Here is a 21,389-nt window from a genome sequence, read left to right on the forward strand (position 1 = left end):
TCCAGAACATCTCAGTTATGCAAACTGCTGGTCAGATCCCAAGGACCCGAGCATATGGGCAAGGCCCAAACTCAGAGCATTACAGGTTGTCCCAGGAGGTATGGTCGCATCAAGTCTTCATCTGTCACCCACTTATCTTGGAAGGGTTTTGCACTCTAAGACAATAAGCAGGCATGTATGTAAGTAACAGATGCTTACTTCGAGGCCCACATGCATAGAACGTTGCAGATAAATTTAACCCAACGCTGTATGTGTATATAGTTTAGTTTTTATTTTCTGTGCTGCTAACAAGCAAACTTCTTCAGGTCTTGAAAGCAGGTTTCATTTACAGAGGCGCCTAGCACATCTGGCACATTCTGGATGCGCAATCCCTCGGGGTCGGATTCGAGATGGATTTGCCCCTCAGGAAGGAGGGACCCCCTCCTGGGAAAAGTCAGTCTTTCCAACCTGAACCCAAGCCCAGGTCCGACATCCCTCTGCTCCTGAGACTCTCCCTCCTTGAGCCCCGCCCAAGGGAAGGAAGCTCTTCAAAGGGCTTCCAACTCTTGCCTCTCCCCCTGGAGGGAGAGCATTGAGCCCCGGCTGGATCTGCAGCCATTCTGACTCCTAGAAAAATGAAAGGCGTTTCGTTTTCTCCGTGGACGTGTGTCCAGGTTTGATACGGGAACTGCGGGATGTTTGTTCGGTCTCTGCCTCTGCAGACGGGGAGAGAACGTGAGGACCCTGGGAACCCTGGGATCCTAGGTTATTTGTCAGAGCTCCGTGCGCCCCGGGAGCGCGGGAGCGCAAGTGTCCCCCTGGAGTGGTACACACACACAGCCTACAGCACCCCCGCCGTCTCCCAGGCTTCGGGCAAGGAAAGTCCGCTCCCCGGGGGTCCCCACCCTCCCACCTGGCCCGCCCCCTACGCGCCGGGCGCCGCGCCCCTCCGCTCCTCTTCTCCCCGGCTCCGCCCCCCGCCCGCGCCCCCGCATCCCGGCCTCCCACCCCCGCGCAGCCCGAATCCAGACCGGCTCCCGGGACTCCGGCGGCTGAGAGTCCCGGGCGCCGCTCGCTCCTCCTGATTGGTTGAGCTCCTGTCAGTAGTAAAAAAGGATCAGATAGCAAACTGGGGACCTTCATAAAGGCGTGGTGGGGATGCTCGAGGAGCGGGCAGCCTATGACATCAGCCGCGCACGCCTGGGATGCCCGCGGCGCCCGGCCAGACCCCGAGGAGGCGCAGGGTCCCGCCGGCCGAGAGCGCAGTAGCCCCGCTGCGGCGAGGGGGGAGGCCGCCGCTTTCCGGGGACACTGGTTTCGGTCCCTGGCTGCCGCTGTACTCCTACCCAGGGGAGCTCGAGGAGAGTTGGATGAATTCTGGGTTGTTCACTGCGGTCAGCTGAGCTCCCGGGAGCCCGTTCCTGGTGGACATCAGGGGGCGTCTGGCTAAGGGACCAGCGGCTCTCTGAGACTCAACTCAACATGACACTCCTGGGGTCTGAGCACTCTTTGCTGATTAGGACCAAGTTCAGATCAGGTAGGGCGAAGACACTGAGCGTTCCTTCTTCAGCTCTTCCTCCTCTTCTACGTCTCAGCTGCACACTGCTTCCAGTGCGCGTTTCAGAGCCCGCCTTGGCTCCTGCACCTCTGTCCCCCAGAAGCACATTTGGGAAGTCAAGAATTTTATGAGCCTGGGTGGTGGGGCGGGGGGGGGGGGTGGCTTTCATGTCTTCTGTTGTCAATGCTTTGAGCCGCAGAGCGTGGTTTGGTTTGTGAGAAGGCCAATCCCTTTATTTTTGTTTCTGTATCTGTGTCTAGAAAAAAAAAAAATTAGTTGTGGGGGGAGGGTGCATCCCAAAAGGAATAACCTTGAAAATGAGCTCATGGGGATTTCAGGTTTGAGAGCTGAGAACTGTGAGAAGATGAACCTGGCGCTGGACATTACATACAGGAGCCACTTCAAATGTAGCTAATCCAAACAAATGTATTTCCCAAAAAAAGTCACTTGGGGAAAGTAAAAATAGCAAATTTGGAGCGCACCAAGTATTCAAAATGACATCACTGTAGGGAAAAAAAAAGTCTAGTGCCACAAATATTTTTTCCCAAACCATCTGATATTTATAAATGGAGACTTTCCCCCCAAATTTCTGTCCCGATAGAGAAACTTCTCCGCGGACACTGAGGGAAGGTGAGTGGGGGAGGAGACGGGGCCTTTAACTGCCCCGCAAACAGGCCGCTGCGTGTACTCGCCCCTGGAAGATATTGGTGTGCGGGTCTGCACGCCGAGACAGGGACAGTTCTTCAGTTCTTTGTCAGCAGCTCTGTGTAGAATATTGGTTTTAGAAAAGTGGTGACAAACCGCTCAATAAATGGTACAGCTTCTACCTAGAAGATGCCATGTCTGCATGCTCAGTCGCTGCAGTCGTGACTGACTTTGCAACCCTGTGGACTGTATCGCGCCAGGCTCCTCTGTCCATGCGATTCTCCAGGCAAGAATACTGGAAAGGGTTGCCATGCCCTCCTCCCCGGGAATCTTCCTGACCCAGGGATGGACCCCGCACCTCCTGCATTGGGAGGCCCGGGTTCTTTACCACTACTGCCACCTGGGAAGCCCAGAAGATGCTGTGAGTTACTTTAAACTGTGGTGTGAACATTGCCCATAACAGGTGTTATAAGGATGCTGGCATAGTTTGCTAAGTTTTCCATAGCCTTTCTACATGGGACCACTCAGCATGTCACTTGGAAGGAGGTTACAAAAAATGAGAAGAGTGGATGCTGTAAAGTAGGGCCCTCTGGGACCTCCTTAGGTGCGCCTGGCTTTTAGATGTCTGTGGGATCCCATGGAGATTTTCTATGGCTCTGTACTGTCAAAGCGAGATAAAAACTTGAGAACTTGGGCTCAAGACAAAGCGCCCTGAAACAAGACTCAGCGCCCTGAAGATCCGGGGCGAGTCTGTGAGGCACTACGTTCTGCAGCGGAGTAATCCATCCTTTCCGTGGTGAGGTGAGGTGCTTGGTCCGTTAATCCACTAGAGACACAGAGACACGGCCACCACTTCGCAATTTGGTCGGGACCGCAGGGCAACACTGCCACCTTTCTGAAGAACAGAGGATGTGAGTTTGTTCTGTGAGAAGCTCCACACATTTCCGATGCGCCCTCACCAGTTCCCTGTAGGGCCAGGGGAGGGCCTGGTTTGTCTCTGGATGGATTTGGGAATGTACTTGATAGTGGAATTTCGAAACAGGCTTGTCAAGCGATGCTTCCTTCAGCTGCAGTGCAGAGGAGAGGCGGACGGTTCTCCCAATTCCTGCCTTGGTGGGCTGGTGGAGTCCTGTGTCTCCCAGGCAGATCTTGCAGACCTGGACCCTGGAGCTTCTGAGAACTCCAATGGCAGCCTCACTTTTGTCGTTCTTGGTTTGTTTGTTTGTTTTAACTTGGACATGCTTTTGTGTCACAGAAAGTGTTGCTTTGGGAAAACGTGCTATCAAAGCAGACAAAGGCAGGCTTAATCTTCTACTTTCTATAAACAGAAACAGAGGGTCTGAAAATGGACAAAGTGTTTTGGTCATCTGAGATGTTAGGAGTTGATGATGTCTTGAAAGATAGAGAAGAAGACAAACTGAATGTAAAACTAAGTAGGCATCATTTTTCTTATGTGATTATTCTTCCTGGAGATCATTACTGCTGTAGCTGCAGGAACACAGAAGTCTGGCTGGCAGCTTGAGAGCACAAGGGCCTCTTCAAGAGTCCTCAGTTTACTTTATGGCTAACAATGGATCAAGAAGCCTCTTCTCTGTTTTGATTTCTCTCTCTCTCTCTTTCTCTCTTGTTTTCTTTTTTTTTCTACTCCTTTTCTTTCACAAACTGCTCAAAATGTAAACTTGTAAAACTCCATCTCACTGCTAATGTTTGCTTTGATAGTAGATTCTGGTGTATTTCATTTAAAATGTTTCAAAAAGCAGGAAACAATTGTTCTCTGATCATAGTAAGATGGTAGGACTGGTTTATAAGGGAGCAGATAACTGTTTCCACTCTGAAACTAACATTATGGTAACCGTTTCCAACTGACTTTCTATAAACTGTATTTGAGTGACCTTGTTATTGAACTATAAAGTCTGCTACCGGAGCAATACGCATGAAAGTTTACATGGACAAACATGTTTAGTGATCTAAATTCATCCTACTGGAATGCCAGACTCCCTGGATTTTTAGCAGGTACCTGTTCTTATCAGCTGTGTAACCTGAAACCTTAGATAAATTACATAATTTTCTCTGCCTCAATTTGTTTTGTTTGAATAATAAGAAGAATCATAAGATTGTTGTGACAAATGTGGTAATACAAGCAGAGCATTAAAAAGAAAATGCCTGGCACTTAGTTAGCCCACACAAAAAAAATACTGTTCTATTATTCATATTCATTTACAGGGTGGTCCTAGGTTTGACATTTCTTCCCTGTGACTCTTGGTTGCTTCATCTGTAAATGTCTAGGCTAGGTTCGGTGATTTCTCCCACCCTTGAGAAACATTTTATGGTTCTGTGAAAATGCGAAGATTTAGAATACGTAAAACTGTGATCGGGCTGTGTGTCAGTTGGGCATACATCATAGGCAGTTTACTTACATGCAGTCATTTTAGTGTTTTTGAATTAACCACATTTTATTGTATTCCACCTTCTAGTTATGTCGATATCTGTAGTCGGTATCACTGTTGATAATTTTCCTCATTACCATAATCCTCTGCCAGGAAGACACAAGGACCCATATGTGTGCACACATGCACACACACACACACACACACACACACACCATGCACAAAAGATCAAAAGGAGAGAGAGAGGTCCATTAGTGGGTTTCCCTTTAAAAAAACTGTTGTGTTTCTTTTGCTTTGTTCTCTTTTTCTCTTCTTCCCATTCAAACAGCTCATACCAAGGTGGACTCTGGTTTCTGCCATGACCTTGACTCTATCCCCCAGAAATTTAGGGTTGTCAATATTTAGCAAATCAAAATGCAAGATCCCTAGTTGAATTTGAGATAAGCAGTGATTAATTTTTTAGCCTGTTGCAATATTAGGAGCATACTTTCACCTACACTGGACATTCTGCATTTTCTGTGGTAGCTGGGCTATAAAACTATGTATATCACCAAATATAATTGGTCTCTTCAGATCTCTTTTTTTTTCCATCTACAAAATAGAGGATTTGAGTGGTTCATCTTTGCAGTCAGTTTTTAAATTTTCCTGAATGAATAGCCTGAGTACTTTTGTAAAGTTTTAGTGACTATAAGCTTCATAAAAGCATCACTATGTCATTTTTTAACTGTCATATCCTTGGGGAACCAGACATAGAGTAGATGTTCAGTAAGTTTGTCTTGCGTGGATTGATGAATAATTCACACCTGCCATCTTTATAATTTGTTGGTTTCGTTCAGTCACTAAATCGTGTCTGACTCTTTTGTGACCCCACAGGCCGTAGCCCGCCAGGCTCCTCTGTCTATGGGATTTCCCAGGCAAGAATACTGGAGTAGGTTGCTATTTCCTTCTCCAGGGGATCTTCCCAACTCAGGGATAGAACCCACGTCTCCTGCTTTGGCAGGCGGGTTCTTTACCACTGAGCCACCAGGGAAGCCCTGACTTTATGATTAGCCCATTATTATCCTAAGATTATTCTGAAGGCAGTCTTTTCAATTGCTTCATATATTCAGTGTTCTTTTCGTAATTTGGAATTTTGCGAGGACTAAACACCATAGCCTGGGTAGCAAAACAACAGACATTTATTTTCTCTGGGGGCTGGAAATCCAACATTACCATCATGGTAATTTTCTGGTCGGAGTTCTCTCCCTGGCTTGCAGACGGTCGCTTTCTCACTGTGTCCTCACATGGCAGACAGGAAGACAGGCAGACAGACAGCGAGCTCTCTGATCTCTTCTCATAGTACCCTGATCTCATCACGAGGGGCCCACTATCAAGTCCTCCTCTAAACCTAATTATTCCCAAAGGCTTCATCTCCAAGGACATCCCTGATGGTCCAGTGGTTAAGACTCCAATCTCCCAATGCAGAGGATTTTGGTTTGATTCCTGGTCGGGAAATTGGATCCTGCATGCTGCAACTGAAACCCAGCCAGCCAAATAAGTAAAATAAATAAACCAAGTCTGTAAAAAAAAAAAAAAAAAAATACTATCACATACGGAGGTTAGGGCTTCAGCATGTGAATGTGGTATGTGGTGGGTGGGTGGGGGGCACAGTTCAGTCCATAAGAACAGCTAAGGTCACATACTCATAGGCCCCAGGGGTTAGGATGTGCACATCTGTGGGGAAGGAGACATTATTCTACCTTATGATAGTAGCGGCCACTATGTCATTCCTCACTGTAACCCCTCCACATGCCTCTGTCCTACAGACTGTACTTCAGCCCTTTTCCCTGCATATGGATTATCCAGCCTTAATCCCATTGTTGTCCACAGGGTGGTCCCCAGAAGACTCATTTCATAGTATGTTAAAGTTGTTCAGCAGGAAATTTGAGGGATGCAAGGACTTCCTTGGTGGTCCAGGCATTAAGACTTCACCTTCTAATGCAGGGGGTTCAGGTTCGATCCCTGGTTGGGGATTTCCCTCTCAGGGAAAAAAAACAAAACATGAGACAGAAGCAATATGGTAACAAACTCAATAAAGGCTTCTAAAAAAAAATAGCTCACATCAAAACCAGAAAATGGAAAGAGGGAACAGAGTATAGTGAAAAATTAAATTGGATTTTTAATTGCAGAATTTCTGAAGACTTTACTATTTCTAATGTCAGTTATGAGCTTCTAAAAGGCAGTGATTCCCAGGCATGTTTCACCTTTATTCACACAGCACCTCAGAGGGCAAGTTTAGCTGGACAGACACATCATGGAAAATTTTTTCTGGACAGAGAGCCTCACAGTTTCCGAGCGTGATTTCTCTAACGGGGTTAATCTCTACACATAGGTCACCGACAGGCCCTCCACACCAGCCAGGTGTAAACTCTGATGCTTTTCCTTCCCCCGCCTCACTCCTCAAACCTCTGTTATTTATTGTCACCAATGCCCCATCCCAGGAATATCCAGCAGAGGCTTATATATAATGCCTGTCCCCTAGGAGCTCACAGGCCACCTGGAAAGTGCTGAACAATGCTATATGAGAGTTACATATTTATGCATTCATTCAACAGACATGCATGAGATATCTCTTTCCTGTTGCCCTTGTAATGGAGTCTGTGTTAGGAGCTGGGAGTCTATTTGGGGAACAGAAAAGACCTAGCCCATGTCCTCACATGGGATGTTAGAGCCAACCCTCTAATTCTCTGTGTGTGATTCCTTTAAGCTGTGCTGTCTAAAAGCCCATGTGACAACACAGTTAGCTGGATCCTAGAAGATGAGTGTATTTCAAGTCCTAAATAGGAATTTTAAATCTTTTATAAAAACTAGAGGGGGAGGACTTCCCCAATAGTCCAGTGGTTAAGAACTCGCCTTCCAATGCAGGGGGATGTAGGTTCAATCCCAAGTCAGGGAACTAAGATCCCACATGCTGCAGGGCACCACAACCAGAGTGAAGCTGGCGCGATGCAGCCAAAAATAAGTAAATAAATAAATTTTTTTTAAAAGCTAGCGGAATATTCAGTCAGGTCACCTGCCTGAGACCATTACTTTCACTTCATATACTCGGAGGCGCTTGGCTTCCCTAGCATCTTCATTACCATGGCAACACTCCCAAATTCCCCTCCACACCTAACCATCCTTATTATTATCCCTAGCTCTAACCACTACAGCAGACACTAAACTTTTTACTTGGTTATTTGTTTATTTGTCCACGAGGGCAGGAATTTTTGTTTGTTCCTTCATTTTCACTGCTTTCTTCCCTGGCACCGAAAACGGTGATGGGCATAGATTAGGCACTGTTAAAAATGCCTTGAATGAGTACATTTTATTTTCCCACCAAATACTATTCAGAAACAATAAAAGTAAACGGGGTATGCTTTTATATATTTTTAGGCATATTGGTGTCAAGGGTAGGGGCTTAAAACTAGAACAACAAAAAAAAAGAATGAGTGGATATAAATACAGAATTCTGAAAAGTAGTTGCTTCTGAAGTGGGAGACACGGGGAGAGTAGATACGAATGTGGTCCAAGGGAAGAGAAAGGTTATCGTGATGCTGGTTTTAGCTTGATTGGTGGTGACATGCATGCTGATTTTTAATCAAATGAATTAAATTGAAAGATGCTTGCTTCTTGGAAGAAAAGCTATGATAAACCTAGACAGCATATTAAAAAGCAGAGATATCACTTTGCCAACACATGTCCATATAGTCAAAGCTATGGTTTTTCCAGTAGTCATGTACAGATGTGAGAGTTAGTCCATAAAGAAAGCTGAGTGCTGAATAATTGATGCTTTCAAATTGTGGTGCTAGAAAAGACTCTTGAGAGTCCCTTGGACTGCAAGGAGATCAAACCAGTCAATAGTAAAGGACATCAACCTTGAATATTCATTGGAAGGACTGATGCTAAAGCTGAAGCTCCATACTTTGGCCACCTGATGCGAAGAGCCAACTCACTGCAAAAGACCCTGATGCTGGGAAGGACTGGAGGCAAAGGAGAAGAGGGCTGCAGAGGATGAAATGGTAAGATAGCATCACTGACTCAGTGGACATAAATCCGAGCAAACTCCGGGAGACAGTGAAGGACAGAGGAGCCTGGCGTGCTGCAGTCCATGGAGTCGAAAAGAATCAAACACAACTTAGTGGCTGAACAACAACATTCATGGGTCAGTGATGACAATGCGACCTGTACTAAGGACAATAATGAATCCAATTTAATGTACCTGGGATCTTTGGAAAAATGAAAATGTTTTTTAAGACCATAAAGAGTGGCCTTCCTCTTTTATCTGCTACAGTGCATGATAGACACAGTAAGATTTTATCAAATTGAACTGAACCAAATTTAATGGCTTCTGATCTAATTGAGTTGAACTGGACAATTAATAGAATTGCATGGCAAATGTCCAAGTGCTCAACTGGAGGGATAGGGTTTCATGTACCTCAGAAAAGCCGAACCTGAATAGGAGGTATTGGAGCATAACGTGGTCTTTCATCTGCTTCATTCTCATGTAGCACGAGCTCACTGGTCCTCTATGGGATAGTGACTAGCTGTCTTGCATCTCTGCCTAGATCAGGAAGGTGAAGTCAGCAAGTGTGTTTCCCAGGTACCAGCCTTTGAAATCTTATGCCCGCTCTCCAAGTGGGTAGAACTTAGACCTATGCAGGAGCCCACACACCCACTCTCTGACTCACAATCTTGGGAAAGTCAGCTCAGCTCACTGGGTACCTGTTTCCATGCTGGCAAAATGGTTCCTGCCATTTGTGAGGGAAAGACCTTCGTAGAATTACTGAGGCTTTCTCTGCATTCCCCATGTGAGAAGGGATTATTTGATCTGGTGGCTTGTGAATTGCACAAGAGAGAGGCATAGAATGGTGAGTTCATACATAAGATTTTTTTTAATTAGTTAATTTTGGGCTGCACTGGGTCTTTGTTGCTATGCACAGCCTTTCTCTCGTTGCAGCAAACGGAGGCTACTCTCAAGTTGTGGGGATGGGCTTCTCTTTGTGGGGGCTTCCCTTGTTGTGGAGCACAGGCTCTAGAGCGAGGCTCAGTAGTTGCGGTGCATGGTCTTAGCTACACCATGGCATGTGGAATCTTCCTGGACCAGGGATTGAACCCATGTCCCCAGCATTAGCAGGTGGATTCTTAACCACTGAACCACCATGGAAGTCCTAAATATGATTTTTAAGACATCAGCACAACCATTAGCCAAATAACAAATTTTTGCAGTCTTATGATTTAAGTACTCAGATTTTCAGCTTTATTGAGCAGAGAGCATTTGTTTAAATCAGCGATTTGCAGTCATTTCCATCCTGACATCATCCAGAATAGCTGGTAAGTCAAGCTTTACTTAACTAGATTTGAATTGCTTTAAAAAAAATTTTTTTTTTCTGTCACACTGCATGGCTTGTGGGATCTTCGTTCCTTGACCAGGAATTGAGCCCACACCTTCTTCAGTGAGAGTGCAGAATCCTGACTGCTGGACCACCAGAGAATTCTCTGAATTAATATTTTTAGGTAAAAAACAAGGATCTCCAAATTTTGTTACAATAAGATGTATCATTTATTCCCAAAAATTTAGAATAAATAAAGCTGATTCCCAACTTTAATTTTTACAGAGCGTAGCAAAGTGCTCCCTGGAACCACTGAAGAAAGAATCATTTCTTTCTTTTCTCCTGTTATTTGAAGGAAGATAAATTCTCCTATTCCCCTATAGATACTACTAGAATACTTCTCTTACATTTCAGCCACTCCAGTTGATGTTTGCTGTATTCAGATACCTTAGATCATTAGAGAAAGCAATAGGATTCAAGCAGTAGAAGCAGTGGATTAAGCCACTGTAACATTGCAAAATGTATTTATTGGGTCCCCCATCTAGAACCTCAGTCATCACTGGGTATGTGTAGCAATGGTCAGTGATTATAGCCTGTCAAATTCTCAGTATGTCTTGCCTAACATCTCCATCTGAACTGCCTCTCAAGTAAGTTATCCAGCCCTCAATCTGCGTCTCTTTCCCCTTAGACTCTTAAATGGTACAAAGGCATCAGTTCTTTCTCATTAAATATAGTCCAGTAGCCCCCAGGAATGTCCCTATTCCACAGATAATGACTTGAAAATACCCCAATAAGCAGCTTTTTACTTTCCTATTTCCGGGAACTCTCCTTTCAGGAAGTCATTCAATTTTGTTGCCCTCACGACTGGTTGGTCTGGCTTCTTATCCGAGGTAAAGTTCCACATGGAACTTTTTTTTTTTCCTCTCCTTTTTTTTTTTTTTTAATTTTATTTTATTTTTAAACTTTACGTAATTGTATTAGTTTTGCCAAATAATCACATGGAACTTTTTGATACTCAGTTTTACAGAGAGTAACTGATGAGGCATAACATGTTAGAAGAAAATTTTCTTTAAATTTATTTATTTTTTAATTGAAGGATAATTGCTTTATAGAATTGTGTTGGTTTCTGCCAAACATCAACATGAATCAGCCACAGGTATATTTATGTCCCTTCTCTCTTCAACCTTCTTCCCACCTCCCTAGAAGACAGTTTTAAATTTAGTGCCCTCCCCAAACACAGAGAAATGTCAGTAAATGTTATATATTATCTCATTTCTTGATCAAATGGCAATTAAAAAGCATTCTTTTATTTTTTGTATTTTTAAAATTTTTATACAATTTTTAAGTTCCTTTCCATTTATAGTTATTACAAAATGTTGACTATATCCCTCATGTTGTATAACACATCCTTGGGCCTATTTTATACCCAGCAGTTTGTACCTCTTAATCCCCTACACCTATACTAGTCCTCTCCCTCTTCTCCACTGGAAACCACCAATTTGTTCTCTATATATGTGAGTCTGCTTCTTTCGTTGTTATAATTTAGGTATTATGGCTTGTTGTATTTTTAAAATCCCACATGTCAGTGGTATCATACAACATTTATCTTTTTTTATATGTCTTATTTCACTTAACATAATGCCCTCCAAATCTATCCATGTTGCTGCAAGTGACAAATTTTCATTCTTCTTTATGGTCAAGTAATATTCCACTGTGTGTAAATACCATGTCTTCTTCATCTATTTATCTTTATCCAGGTGTTGATGGACACTCTGGTTATTTCTATATCTTGGCATTTATAGACAATACTATTGTGAATGTTGGGGTGTGTGTATCTTTTCAAATTAACATTTTTTTTAAATGTATACCCAGGAGTGGAATTGCTGAATCATTTGGTTGTTGTATTTCTAGTGTTTTGAAGAACTTCCATACTATTTTCCGAAGTGGAGGCACCAATTTATATTCCCACCAATAGTGCATGAGGGTTCCCTTTAAACAGAAACTACTTTGAAAGTTGAAATATTTTAAACTCATCAAATTAGGGATCAAAACATACCAGAAACTACCAGAAGTGTTCAAGCATAGAATAAAGTCTAAAAAGACCCATTCTCAGTGATAATCTCCGGGTATCTAGACAATAAGTAATTTTTAATTTTTCTTATATTCTTTCTTATATTCCTATATTCCTTATTTCAAAGATCTATTCAGTGTCTCCTGCATCTTCTGTAGTCATCAAGAATAACTTGGGTGATTCATACATTAGCAGTGGGCTTTGCTTGCATGTTTATGTTTAAGCCATGGAGTCACAGGAGATAAAGATTCCTGATGGGAAGAGCTGCTGAGCCAAGTTGGCTGAATACCTGGGAGGTTGAAGTTGTTATAAATTCCCACTAATTCAAGAGCATGTTCACATTCAAACTACAACAGAGAAAACCTGGTCCCCAGCTGAGACTGAACACTGACAATCCCTCTGGTTAATTTATGTCGGAAAATTCCAATATGTATGTTGTGATACAGACCCTGCTGTCTCGTTGACCTGGGTTCAGATTGTGGCTCCTCCATTCCTGATCGTGTGAACTTGAGCATGTTCTTCAAGCTCTCCTCTTATCCATCTGAGAACATGGTACCAAAAACTGCCTGCTCTGTGGAAATTTTGTGTGGCTGTAGTGAAAAGGCAAATAAAAAGTACTTGATCTAGTACAGGGATGTGCTTGCTGTTGTTCAGTTGCTAAGTTGTGTCCGACTCTGGGACCTCACGGACTGAAGCACTCCAGGCTCCCCTACCCTTCACTCTCTTCCAGAGTTTGTCAAACTCATGTCCATTGAATCAGTGATGCCATTCAACCATCCCTTCTTCTGCTGCCCCCTTCTCCTTTTGCCTTCATGTGTCTATAGACTTCAACAAAGCTAGCACTTTTATTCACAGATTAGTATTCATGATTTTATCCTTGCTGCTGCTGCTGCTAAGTCGCTTCAGTCGTGTCTGACTCTGTGCGACCCCATAGACGGCAGCCCACCAGGCTCCCCCGTCCCTGGGATTCTCCAGGCAAGAACACTGGAGTGGGTTGCCATTGCCTTCTCCAATGCATGAAAGTGAAAAGTGAAAGTGAAGCTGCTCAGTCGGGCCGACTCTTAGTGACCCCATGGACTGCAGCCTTCCAGGCTCCTCCATCCATGGGATTTTCCAGGCAAGAGTACTGGAGTGGGTTGCCATTGCCTTCTCCTTACCTACATCCGTATACTATAGGCTGTTGTACAGTATTTTTAAATACCTTTAATATTATTATAAAATATCATATTGTTTGTAAATTACCAACCACTAGCCTCTGATGATTATGTCATAAGATTTGCTGCTAACTCTCTTCATTGCTTTCTTTTTTTAAAATATCTTGTAATGTGGACCATTTTTTAAATATTTATTTTTATTTGTTTATTTATTTGTCTGTGCCGCATCTTAGTTACAGCATATGGGATCTAGTTCCCTGACCAGGGATCGAACCCAGGCCCCCATATTGGGAGTGTGGAGTTTTAGCCACTGGATCAACAAGAAAGTCCTTGGACCATTTTAATATCTTTACTGAATTTGTTACAATATTGTTTCTGTCTTATGTTTTGGTTTTTTGGCCCTGAGTCATTCGGGATCTAAGCCCCACCCCCCAGCTGGGAATTGAACCTGCACCCTCTGCATTGGAAAATGAAGTCTTAACCACTGGACAACCAAGGAAGTCCCTCATTTCTTTTCAACCCCAGGTGGTGTTTGCAAGTAATACAGATAGTCATTATCACTGCAGCATTTACAATATATTCTATAAATGTTTTATATACATACTATCACTTTCCCTCTCTTTCAAAAAAAACTTTTTGAGGAAGACATTGTTATCATTTTCATTCTCCAGACAGAGGTGGTGGTTGTTCAGCTCAGGTCTTAATGTGTTTCCAGTGAGAGCCGAATCTTGCAAGGTTACCAGTCAGCTCTAAGGATGAGCATGGCTCATGACTGTTCTTCCAGCTCCCCTGATATCCCAGATCCTCCACCTTGACAACTGAAAATGTCATTCTGTCTAAAGCTGAAACCAAGGTGGAGAGCTCTGACTACAGGGAGCAGTGCCTGGGGTTCAGACAGCAGTCTGCTAAATTATAACATCTTTTATTTTTATGGTGAATTAAACTCTCGAGTCATTGTGCCTATATCTTCATAACAACTCTGTGAGATTGCAAAATTGGTCGTGCGGATGAGGAGACCTGAGGGTCAGGGATGTTAAGAAATTTGCCCAAGGTCACTTAGTAGATTTAGAAGCAGAGCCTGGGCTCTGGGCTCCCAGAACCAAGTTGGCCACGTGGTTCCTCTGAGGAACACACAGCCAGGGGGAAGCCATGGGGATGGTGCAGAGATGGGTGGACGCCTGGCTTTTTCAAAGCCAGTCACTCTCAACAAAATAAATGGTCCTTCTGCTTAGAGCTGTTTTAGCGGGAAGCAGCTATCTCCTCTGGCTTCAAGACAGAAAGGACTGAATTAGGAGAGGTGGAATTCAGCAAGTTCTACTGAGAGAACTGAATAGGCATAGAAGCAAAGGAGACTTTGGCTTCGGTAAAGCACCACCCTCTGCAGAAGTTTCTGGTCTTAGCACATAGACTAGAACCCAGCACCATGGAACGTCCCAGAGACAGGAAATGTTCCAGCTAGAATACTGGAGTGGGTTGCCATTTCCTCCCCCAGGGGATCTTCCCAATCCAAGGATCGAACCTGCCTCTCTTACATCTCCTGCATTGGCAGGCATCTTCTTTAACCACTTGTGCCACCAGGGAAGGAAATGGCAACCCACTCCAGTGTTCTTGCCTGGAGAATCCCAGGGACGGGGGAGCCTGGTGGGCTGCCATCTCTGGGGTCACACAGAGTCGGACACAACTGAAGTGACTTAGCAGTAGCAGCCACCAGGGAAGTCCTGAAATATTATTTTTGATTGTTGCAAAACCTTGTTAAAAAAAAAAAGCAGGGCCAAGATTATTTTCTAATGTGTAAAAAAATTGTAATATACCTACACTTTCTATTTTCCCTGTATCTCACAATGTTTCCCATGACAGGTGGGCACTGGCAGGTGGAAATGCGAGTTTCTTTCCTCCAGTATCCCCCACCCCCAGCATCAGCTTTCAAGGAAAGCAGGTCAAATAGCAGGTGCTGGTCCGCACGGGCCCTTCCCGCCTCCCCAGGCGTGAGCGCGCTGTCCGCCTAATTCACTTGTGGCTGAAGGCCACGGAACACATAAACAGGCAGGGAAAGCCTCTGGGAGGAATCTTGATGCCCAAATGGAGCCATTTGTCTTTTGAAATGATTGTTTGAAATTGTTATGTCAGTTGCTGAGTTGCTGTTCTGCGCTCCAGGGACCTGTTTGCGATGGAGGAAAAAATTTCCCCACGGCTGAGCGGGCAGGGCTCAGTGGGCAGTTCTGATGACAGCGTGGCCCGAGGCTGGCTGGTCCTCCCCACACAGGGAGGACTTTGGGGACACACACCACAGTCCTTTAGAGCACCCCAAGAATGATCACGTGCTCACTGCTTACTGAGTACAGCTATTAGCACATCACATATATGTTATACGAACTGACTCCTCACAACAGTCCTAGGGGGTGGTACGTTGGCCCCCTGTCTGTCCCCCCACATTCATGGATGGAGAAATTGGAGCACCCAGCCCCAAAGGACATCTCATAAAACTCTACGAGTAGTAAATGGAAAAGCTGGGACTTGAACGCACCTACCCCTGGCTTCAGAGCCCACGTCTGTGACTCCTGCCCTGTACTGCTCTTCACAGGCATCTAGACTGGCCAGAGCTGGCTTCCTCGTCCCATCCCCCCTGCCAGAGAGCAGGTGAAGAGCCTTCGGTCCCCTTACTGACGTCGTCAGCCCCACGGGACGTCCACTCGAGGCCCGCGTTCCTCCTGTCTCTAGTGTCTTGAAATATTGTAACATAAAGCCTTCGGCTCACAGACCTGGCAGCTGGCTGCGTGAGAGAGAATTCCTTTTGAGGCCTGAATTAGTCTTCTTCAAATGTTTTGACAAACTGAGAGCATGGTGCTTAGGGAAAGGGTCGCTTTGCAGTGTTTGTGTGAGCAGACGTCGTTCTCAAACAACTCGACTCTGTGCGTGAGGCTTAATCATTGAAACAACCGCGTGGTCAGCCCGAGCTGGCGCTCTTGGCATGTGAACATGCCCATGGTTTTCTACCCGACGTGTGTCCAGCACTGGAAGCTGACCTGAATTCGTGTGTCTCCTTCTGTGCCTCAAAGGAAGTAGAGTCAGGACGTCTTGTGAGGTGAAGAAAGAACTGTGGTGCCTGGCCCCAGCCTCTTTCCCGTGCTCATCCATGAGGACCGCTCAGGCCAGTCTAGCAGCCCCTAGGCTCCCCTTCTCCGTCTGACCACAAAGGGTTACTTCAGTCACCCGATGGTCATTTTCTCCTCCTCTTTCTGGGTGTCCCCAGACATGGATGGGTGGACGGTCCACTTCTGTCCTTGGTCAGTCCTTGGCTGTCCTTGGCTGCATGTCAGTGCACAGGGTAAGTGGCCAAGGGAACAGTTATTGTTGGTGCCTGGACTCTGAAGGTGAGGAGCAGAGTGTGCTCAGATGTCAACAGGACACACGAAGATAATCCCTGGCTTTCAGCCTTGTTTGAAAAACACGGCCAGGGTTGGGGCAGGAACAGTGTAGACAACCTGGGCTAAAAGGCCACCTTCTCTCAGCTCTCATCGGCTTGTGTCCTCTGTACCAGGTGGGCTGATGCCTGTGTACCCCAACCGAGACAGCATCAGACCCACAAGTGATGCAGGCTGCTCCTGGGAGGGCGGTTTGTCCCAGAGTTGGAAAATACCAGGTCAGTCGGTTCAGTCACTCACTGGTGTCCAACTCTTTGCAACTCCATGAACTGCAGCACGCCAAGCTTTCCTGTCCATCACCAACCGCCAGAGCTCACTCAAACTCATGTCGGTCGAGTCAGTGATGTCATCCAACCATCTCGTCCTCTGTCGTCCCCCTATCCTCCTGCCTTCAATCTTTCCTAGCATCTGGGTCTTTTCCAATGAGTCAGCTCTTCACATCAGGTGGCCAAAGTATTAGAGCTTCAACTTCAGCATTAGTCCTTCCAATAAACATTCAGGACTGATTTGCTTTAGGATGGACTGGTTGGATCTCCTTGCAGTCCAAGGGTCTTCTCCAACATGACGGTTCAAAAGCATCAATTCTTCGGTGCTCAGCTTTCTTTACAGTCCAACTCTCACATCCATACATGATTACTGGAAAACCATAGCTTTGACTAGACAGACCTTTGTGTCTCTGCTTTTTAATATGCTGTCTAGGTTGGTCATAACTTTTCTTCCAAGGAGCAAGCGTCTCTTAATTTTATGGCTGCAGTCACCATCTGCAGTGATTTTTCAGCTCAAAAAAAAAAAAATTCTGTCACTGTTTCCATTGTTTTCCCATCTATTTGCCATGAAGTGGCAGGTAGAGGAAAGGATTCTGAGGCAGGCCACCTATTGGACAAGAAGAGAGCAGTTATTTCAACAGTCTGTGTCCAACAGTATCAGCTTCCAGCCCACAACATCACTGAAACTTCTGGGGGTGGTCCTGCTTGTTACTTTCTTTCCTTTTTTTAAACATCTTATTTTTTAAATTAAATATTTATTTATTTGACTGAGCCAGGTCTTAGTTGCAGCATGTGGAAATCTTTAGTTGCAGTATGCTAATTCTTAGTTGAGGCATGTGGTATCTAGTTCCCTGCCCAGGGATTGAACCTGGGCTCCCTGCATTGGGAGCCTGGAATCTTAGCCACTGGACCACCAGAGAAGTCCCTTGCTTGTTACTTTTCACAAAACCATCCACTGGCCTGTGTCCTTGAAGACAGTGATGTCAAAGTCAGGGGTTGTACCTGAAGGTCGGTTCAGCTAAACCCAGGGTGTGGTTGTTTTTTAGTTGCTCAGTCATGTCTGACTCATTTCAACCCCATGGACTGTAGCCCCCCAGGCTCCTCTGTCCACGGGATTTCCCAGGCAAGAATACTGGAGTGGGAAGCCATTACCCCTCCAGCAGATCTTCCCGACCCAGGGATAGAACTCATGTCCCATGCATTGTGGGTGGATTCTTTACTGCTGAGCCACCCAGGAAGCCCAAAACCCAGGGTGGAGGTCAAAAAAAGAAGTTCAATGCCTACGTTATGGACAGATATGACTGCCCCTTCTGAGGGGAGAACCTGCAGCTGGCTGATGCTCTGCTCTGTCTAGGGCTTGAGGTCCTTACCTGGCCCCACAGAGAGAATATGCAACATTAACACCACTCAGAGACGTTTCCTGCAACATGCCTATCCCGGCTTCCAGGCTCTGCCAATGTCACACTTTGCAGTATATGTTTTGGCCACCTTTACAAACCCTGGGTCCATACCTTAGGGATTTTGATTAGTGAACCAGGATTTAAAAATAGGTCTCAGAGCTTTGCTTGCTTGTCCTGGTAACTTTCCACTGCCACCGGCTGTCCCTCTTCAATGCTAATCAGTAGGGAGCATCGTGGTTTGCAAACAGTAGAGAATTAAATAGAATTCCTGAACAAGCTTAAACAGAAAAGCTTATAAGCATACAGGGATGTCTCATGGAACTCAGCAACAGGAACGTGATTGATCCATAGAGGAGGATGGGCTGGAATTGGGGACTGGAACACCCTCCAGCCACACTCTCACTGGCTCTTTGCATCCTGTCAGCCAGGTTCACCATCTGTCCAGTTCATGTGGTTGAAAATGGCCACTCCTTACAGCTCCAAAATAGACATCTGTCTCCCAGTCCTATTTCCAAAATTTCTAGGGAAAAGCCCAGCCTGGCTGGGTGAGAGGCCATCCAGTGGGAACATCTTGGCTACACAAAACCCATCTCTGTAGTAGGTCAAAAGAGCATTGCCTGGTAATTCAGTGGAAAACCATTCAGAAGGGAACGGAAGGCAAGTATCACTTGCTTCTCATTTTCTCTTTTATCTTTTACTCTGTCAAAATCTCCCCTTCTCATCGGGGAAGCCAAGTCTTTTGGAAACGGAAATTACCATTGCACACACACACACACACACACACACACACACACACACCCACACACACACAGACACACACAAAGTAGGCTGTAGTTTAGTGAAATGGAAAGGTAGCAAATTAAGTGTCATGGGCTTAACAACTCCATTTATTTATTTGTTTAAGTTTCCTGGGAGAAAAGACCAGAAAAGTCTCTCTGATTCAAAATGACGTGCCACTTCCCATTCACCATATACCCACAATTGTAATTGTTTAACATCTTTTCCCTCCTAGGCTGTAAAATTTTCATAGGCAGAGCCTGTGACTGCTTTATTTGCAGCCAGATCTTTAATACCTAAAGTGGTATCTAGACATTTAGGAAGAGATCAGTAAATACTGAGTGGATAAAATGAAAGATTGAACAATGTTAACCCACTCACCTTTCTGCCAATGAAAGCCTTGCCTCAGAGGCCCCTGACAGACTTACCAATTTTGCCACCAATAATTACAGTCACCGTGCTTTAGTGTTTGTCATTTTATTTTTATCTTTTTTTGCAAAAGCCTGGGGAAAGAAATTGTCATGTAAATTTGATTCAAATGTCTCTGTCTCTCCGTCTTCGATTTATTATCAAGACACAGTGATTCCTCTTTTCCATTTGTTTCTCAAATTTTACCTCTCCTCTCTGTTCTCACCATGTCTAAGTGAACTTTCTTACTTTGCTAATGGATCCTGATAAGGGTCTTCACACCAGCCGTGTCTCCCCCATTCATTGTAATCACAAGATTATTTGTCCTAAAATCTCAATGTTACCATATAACTGTGCTGCTCAAAAAATACCTTCTAGAACTATGATATGACATCCCTCATAGGTAGAATCTAAAAAGAAATGATACAAATGAACTTACAAAACAGAAAGAAACTCACAGACTTATGGTTGCCTAGGTGGGGAGGGGAAGGAATAGCTAGGGAGTTTGGAAAGGTCATGTATACACTGCTCCACTTAAAATGAATAATCAACAAAGTGCTACTGTATAGCACATGGGACTTTACTCAGTGTTATGTTAGCCTGGATGGGAGGAGGGTTTGGGGAAGAATGGATACATGTACAGATATGGCTGAGATCCTTAGCTGTTCACCTGGAACTACCACACCATTGTTGATCAGCTGTGCCCTAATACAAAAAAGTTTAAAATTTAAACTCTTAAAAAAGTTTAAAATTTGAAAAAATAACCTTCTATCTTTCTACAGGATAAAGTCTGAGCAGTACAGCATAGAATTCAAGGCCCTCTGTCCATGAACCCCACTTCCTTTTCCAGTCCTATCTCTTCCCACCCCATAGTAGGATCCCTCTCCTGGAACAAGGTGATATTCTGGGGTACACTCCATAGTGGGTGGGGTCCGATGCAGGATTATAATGTGAGGCCCTGTAAATGGTTACAATTTCAGGTGGTGAAAACACAGCGTTAGACTAAGCACGGGGCCCTTCATGGGATGCTGGTGGCAGGTGATATGCTCACAAAGCTGGCACTGGACAGGAGGTACCATGTTGATTCCATATTCTAGTTTTCAATGAGTGCTTCTTCCCTTGATCAGCAATTCCCTTTATCAGCCCTCTTTCTAATAAGATTCTCCCTTGAAAAAGTAAAGGTTCTGTTCTTTTATCCTTGGTAGCCTCCTATGAATATGGATGCTTTAATCATGTGTTGCCTAACACTTTATTTCTCTGACTCATGTGTGGGTGTCTTTTCTTCCTCACTAGATTATTCACACCTTAAATTACTGTATATCATGGTCAGTGTCTGGAGATGCCTCAGCCTATAGCAAGGAGCGACTGAATCCTTTTTGAGAGACTGAGTTGGTAGATTCATGCAAGATTGTGTGATCATCAAATTGGCCTGGGGTCCCTAAAGATTTCTGGAGTCTTTGTAAAAGTGATAGTATTTGGGGTCACGTTTCCTTCTCCAGGTTCATTTCAAGACCCAGCATTTCACATCTGACTTCTTAGAACCAAAAAGGAAAAAACTGCCTTTTCCCTGCAGTTTGAACATAATGCTTAGAACTATTCCAAGACATGTCGCATCATCTCATGGGGAAAACTCTTGAGATTAAGAAACATCTCAGTGGCTTGAATTTGGAGACATACAAAGAAAGACCCTGGTCAAAGATGAAGCCAAGGGTCATGAAATATTAACACTCCAAGGGACCTCCGGGATCACCAGCTCATCTTTCTTGTTTTAGTAGAAGAGAGCCGAGTTGTGGAGAGGTGACGTATCTTTGACCAAGGTCACACAGCTATTTCATGGGAAGAGCAGGGCCTGGTCCCCTGAACTCTCTTCTGACTTGCAGAGGACATCCACTGATATATTTCAGCAGACAGAGTTCTGGTGATCTTCTAACTGCAACCCATAAGTATTTTGCCTGTGTGCAAAGTAGGAAT

The 21,389-nt window shown here is 44.7% G+C and overlaps 1 protein-coding gene across 4 annotated transcripts in view; it reads left to right on the forward strand.

Moving 5' to 3' along the window:
* Positions 1-555: 555 nt before the first annotated feature.
* Positions 556-21,389, forward strand: part of MYOCD (myocardin) — a 93,124-nt gene continuing 72,290 nt past the window's right edge. The window contains exon 1 of one of the 4 annotated variants that reach the window (XM_061391116.1): positions 556-653. Coding sequence is in view for 2 of the 4 variants with exons in the window: in XM_061391115.1 (XP_061247099.1) it covers positions 1,462-1,516 (55 nt within the window). In the remaining 2 variants the exon portion in view is untranslated. Of the gene's footprint in view, positions 654-1,002; positions 1,517-21,389 lie in introns of those variants that run through there. The other 3 variants (XM_061391115.1, XM_061391114.1, XM_061391117.1) reach the window with 3 other exon arrangements.

The sequence above is a fragment of the Bos javanicus genome, chromosome 19, assembly GCF_032452875.1.
Source record: "Bos javanicus breed banteng chromosome 19, ARS-OSU_banteng_1.0, whole genome shotgun sequence".
Lineage (NCBI taxonomy): Eukaryota > Metazoa > Chordata > Mammalia > Artiodactyla > Bovidae > Bos > Bos javanicus.